The sequence below is a fragment of the Odontesthes bonariensis genome, chromosome 17 (assembly GCF_027942865.1).
Source record: "Odontesthes bonariensis isolate fOdoBon6 chromosome 17, fOdoBon6.hap1, whole genome shotgun sequence".
Lineage (NCBI taxonomy): Eukaryota > Metazoa > Chordata > Actinopteri > Atheriniformes > Atherinopsidae > Odontesthes > Odontesthes bonariensis.
The window spans coordinates 4,326,618-4,331,902 of NC_134522.1; the positions used below are offsets into that span (position 1 = coordinate 4,326,618).

Sequence of the window (5,285 nt, forward strand, 5' to 3'; positions counted from 1 at the left end):
GAGTAATTATGAGAATTTTAGCCTGGGCTCGCTTGTATTAGACAGCAGATGGCTGTTGGACAAGGTTGACCAGTTTTCTAGGCTAGTGGAAGACTGCAGTTTATTTAATGGTACTGTTTTAGTAGCCTAATACTAATCTGTTGTCATTCTATATTTCTTTGTAAAGACGCTGCTATGGAGACTGATAGTGAGATGGACATCCCTGACACTCCTGCGTCCGTCACACCGGTTACCCCGGTAGGTAGCCTTTTCAGGAGGCCACTGAAGAGAAAGGTGACTCCAGCCCAGCAGCTTAATGACAAGCTGTCAGAGATGATGGAGCGGCACGAGAGACAGGAAGAGAGAGATAGAGACATGCTGAAATCAATTGTCTCTTCAGTCAACCGACTGGTTGACTGTATTGAGAAGCAGACAACCTCAGCTTCCTTCCAACCACCCTTTCCCTCTCCCCACACCCAGCCTGGTCCCAACAGCTACCAGTCCTTTCTGTACATGCAGAATCAGCATCAACCACAACCACAACCACAGCAGCAGAGCTACGCAAACTCCATCTTAAATGGCAATATATACACCCAGCTCTGAACTGAGTAGGTTATGTAGGTAATGTAGGTTATTGACATATGGCAGTTTTTGTTCTTTCATATTGTCACATTTTTGCAAAGCAATCAATTTATTTAACTTTATATTAACTTAATATATATAACTTAATATAACTTTAACTCAATATTTATATATTACTGTTAATGAACATGTATATTGTAATATATTATGTAATATAATATTTACATATATAGTGTATGCAAGTCTGCAGATCACACACACTATTCCAACAAATGGTAATAGTAACACTATTTACTATATAGTAGTGTTACTATTACCATTTGTTGGAATAGTGTGTGTGATCTTATGCTTAATGTTCATATGAATTACAGACTTGCATACACTATTACTGTTATTTATTTATTTATTTAAGTATGTATGCACCTACATGTATATTTATAGGTTCTTAATTGGTGCAGTTTTGTGTTTTTATGTTCATATGAACTGCTAAAGTTAAAACCTGAAGTTTTTTTTTTACCTATATATTTATATTTAAAAAAATGTATAAAGGAATACAGTTCTTGCATGTCCATGTTCAAAAATATTTAATAAATGTTTAACATTTAACATTTAAAAAGGCTCTTGTGTACAATTTGTATGTAACACACTCAAAGGTGCATGTGATTTTGCACATGGTTAAGTATGGCTCCCCTCACCAAATGTGCATCATTTTTGTATTTTTTTTTTCGTATAGACTGGACTGTCTCAGCACAGCGGCATCGTGGCTGCTCCCAGGAATTCCAGCAAATATGTTTCGAAATAGTCCACGATCATCCACCACTGCCTGTAAGATCACAGAGGCCCAGCGCTTCCTGTTGATGTAGTCCCTGTATCCATCCAGGGGAGGGAGAATGGGGATATAGGACCCATCTATTGCTCCATAGATCTACAGAGAGGGGAGGAAAAATGTTCAATGTAATCCAATGCTCAACCCCTCCACAAGGTGGAGCTGATAGGCTAAAAACAGCAAGTGATCAGAATAACTGTAGGCCTACAGAAATGTAGACAAGCTCTCTTGCATTGTTCTATTTTGTTTATTAAATTACAGTTATTGAACTCCCTGTATGCATCTTTTACGACAAGCTAATTGCCTACTTCAAAAAGAAGACCCATCAGATGTAGAATGACATAACGAGTTTACATAACCTACCTGCGGGATGTGGTGTTTCGTGGCATTTCTGTAGGCGATCTGTTGAGCCTCGTCAGCCGACGGCATCTTTACACACAGATGAAGGAGGTCTGATGTGATGGCTCGGCACGTCGCGTATACACATCGGTGGACCGTTGTGATGCTGACCCCAAATTTCCCCGCCACCACCCTGTACTCACAACAGCTGGCCAACTTGTAAATCGCAATGGCGATCCTCTTGTTGTGAGGTACGGGTGGCCTACGGCTGGATGGGTTCGGCCGAAGTGATGGCAAGTTGTCACAAAGACGCTCAAACGTCTGCCTCATCATACGGAACGACGTCAACCATTCACGGTCCGTGAAATGTGCCAGGACATCATTTTCCCACCATAGGCTAGATCTTGTTCGCTGCCATGGTTGTGGTGATGCCCTCTGAGGAGCTATGGCAAGGTGGTCCTGAAGCAGCATAATCAATTCTCGCCTCGCTCTCATCCTCCTTCTTAAATTTCTGACGGCTATTATAAGCCGGCTATTATATATCGCAACAAAGTAATGCGATATAACTTTTAATTCGCTACAGAATCTGATGGAAAAAGGGCTTAAGTTACTTTTTAAAGAAGTAGTCAGATTACTGTTTCAAAGTAACTATGGCAACACTGCTGCTTCCAGGTGCTCCTGGTGCCTCTAAGGCTGGATTCCCCACAAAAGCCGTGAATCGTCTTCAGTTTTGTTTTTACAGGTGTAGCAGCTGGTTGTCTGATTTTTCATTGTTTTCTATGTTTGTCTCTTCATGTTTCTCTTCCTTTTTTTCCCTTCTTCGCTCTCCCTCTCTCTCTGTCCCCCGGTCCGGTTCGGCACCATCACACCATCACATCATGTTAAGTATTGTAACAAAACTAAATAAATAAAAATAAGGAGTTAATGGGCATCAAGGGGAGCTTTACATTCATAAAGCTTCCCTTGGCATAGCAAATGTGTTTGGCATTAACGGTATTCAGATTACAATTCTGCTGCCATAATGCTGGGCAGGACAAGGGGTAAAAAAATAAGAAAATGAGACGGAGCGAGTTGCTTCTTTCAGACTGAGAGACCACACCTCAGATATCAGACACAAGAAGTTTTAATCACATCTGAGTTCAAACTTTACAATCAATGAGCCTCATTGTGAAGCCAGAGAGAAAAACAGTGAAGGCATCATTCAGAAGTAACTTCATATCTGAAGCAACACAACACATTCAATCATCTAAAGTCCAGAATGAGACAAAAATCTGCTTTTTTTAAGCACAACTCAGCAAAACATTTTCAAGATAAGAAGGTAAAATCCCTTTTTCCTGTATTTACATCATGTTATAGATTTTCTTCACTGTGTGACGACACAAACACAATCACTGCTGAGAAAGGCAACCAGAGACAAAAAACTGCTTTTTTTCTGTGATTAAACAGTTTTGGTAAAGACGGTTGAAAGAAACTGAACCATCAACAGAACTACAAATCAAAAGATTCGGGAGATGAATCTAAATCACGTCGTCACCTTGAATCCAGACATTTGTTGTCAGCTGAGCGTCTGGACTCAACAGAAAGTCTTCAAACATGAAACTGAGCTGAAAGTCTTGGCTGTAAAAATCAGAACATAAAGAAATATCAGGGCCGTCGGTTTTAGTCAAAGAATATCGAGATATCCAACAAAAGAAAGTCGTCAACAGAACAACATCAACAAATCACTGATTCCCTGAAAATCTCTGAACAGCTTAGAAATGACACCACGATGGGACTAAATGAGTCACAGAATGAGTCAAAATGAAAACTCACAGATTAAAACTCACTGCACCTTCAGCTGCTTCCTTTTTCAGCTGAGAAATTTGCAACTTCTTCCTGAAACAAACGACCCAGGAAACCAAACTCCAGCCCAGAGCGGCTGAGTCAATGTGGTCTGGACTCTGTGGAGGAGAGTCATGGTTCCAGAGACGCTGTAGAAGGACAGAATACCTGCTCTGTGATCCAGGTACACTCCCACTCTGGAGGCCCGAGGACCTGAGATGGAGGTTTCCTTGTTGTTGTACCTAAATGAATAACTGTTTTGGCCACAACTTAACGCCCAAGATTTGTCATTACAACCAAATAAACATTCAATCCTTCCTGCTCTGCTGATGTTCTTGTATGCGACTGCTACATCAACTCTTCCTCCTCCCATCTCCACCTCCCAGTAACAACGTCCAGTCAGACTCTCTCTGCTCAGGACCTGATAACATCCAGTGAATCTGTCTGGATGATCAGAATAAGACTGAGGTTGACCCATAAATGTCACTTTTCTGTTCCCCTCTGACAGTAACAGATATCTGTGTGCTGTGTTTGGATCCAGTGTGATTTCACATGAATATCTTAAGAATCCAGCTCTGCTCTCAGGTTCTGGTTCTGGTCCTGGTTCTGGTCCTGGTTCTGGTTCTGGCTGTGACAGTAAAACATCCACTTCAGCGACTCTCAGTGAGATGTTGGCCCATTCCTCTCTCAGGATGTCCTGTAGTTTATCTCTGAGCTCTGACACAGCTGCTGTCACATCCTCAAAGTGCCTCAGAGGACGGATCTGGATGCTGGATGAGTGTGTAGCCCCCCTGAGTGCTGCCACTGAGGGCCAGCTGTGCAGAAACTGGCTGTGATCCTCTGTGTGTGAGAGCTGCTGCAGCTCAGCATCTTTCCTCTTCAGCTCAGTGATCTCCTGCTCCAGCTTCTTCTGAAGCTCTTTGACTCGCCTCCCTTCGGCTTCCTGCTGGGATCTGATCTGCTGCTTCACATCAGAGCTTCTTTTCTGGAGGAGACGGATCAGCTGGCTGAAGATCTTCTGGCTGTGCTCCTCTGTTTTATCAGCAGAGCGATGGATGGCCTCCAGCTGCTGCTGAAGCAGCTTCACATCTTTCTCTGCGTCCTGGATTCTCTGCTGGATCTGCTGCCGACTCCCCTCCAGCTCTCTCTGCCTCTCAGTCCTTTCTGCTGCAGCTGACACTGTGTCGTGGCCTTTATGATCATCCACAGAGCAGAGATAACAGATGCACTTCTGATCCGTACGGCAGAACATCTTCATCACCTCATCGTGATCAGAGCAGATGTTCTCCTGGAGCTTCTTGGAGGGCTCCACCAGCTTGTGTTTCCTGAGTGGAGCTGAATCATAATGAGGCTGAAGGTGTTCCTCACAGTAAGAGGCCAGGCAGGATAAACAGGACTTAACGGCTTTCAGCTTCCTCCCAGAGCAGACATCACAGGCCACATCTTCAGCTCCAGCATAGCAGTGATCAGCAGGAGCAGCTTGGAGTCCAGTCTTCTTCAGCTGCTCCACTAAAGCTGCTAACATGATGCTTTTCCCCAGGACAGGCCTCGCTGTGAATGTCTGCCTGCACTGAGGGCAGCTGTGGATTCCCTTCTGATCCTCTCCATCCCAGAAGCCTTTAACACAGTGAAAGCAGTAGCTGTGTCCACAGGGAATAGTCACCGGATCCTTCAGCAGATCCAAACAGATCGAACACTGGAGAATTTCTCCTTCCAGCTGAACTCCTTTCTGCGCCAT

At 43.5% G+C, this 5,285-nt stretch overlaps 1 protein-coding gene across 1 annotated transcript; it reads right to left on the reverse strand.

Annotated features, from left to right (window-relative positions):
- Positions 1 to 3,575: 3,575 nt before the first annotated feature.
- On the reverse strand, positions 3,576 to 5,285 carry LOC142366638 (tripartite motif-containing protein 16-like). The gene has a single exon (XM_075448598.1). The coding sequence runs from the start codon at positions 5,283 to 5,285 to the stop codon at positions 3,576 to 3,578; it is 1,710 nt and encodes a 569-aa protein (XP_075304713.1).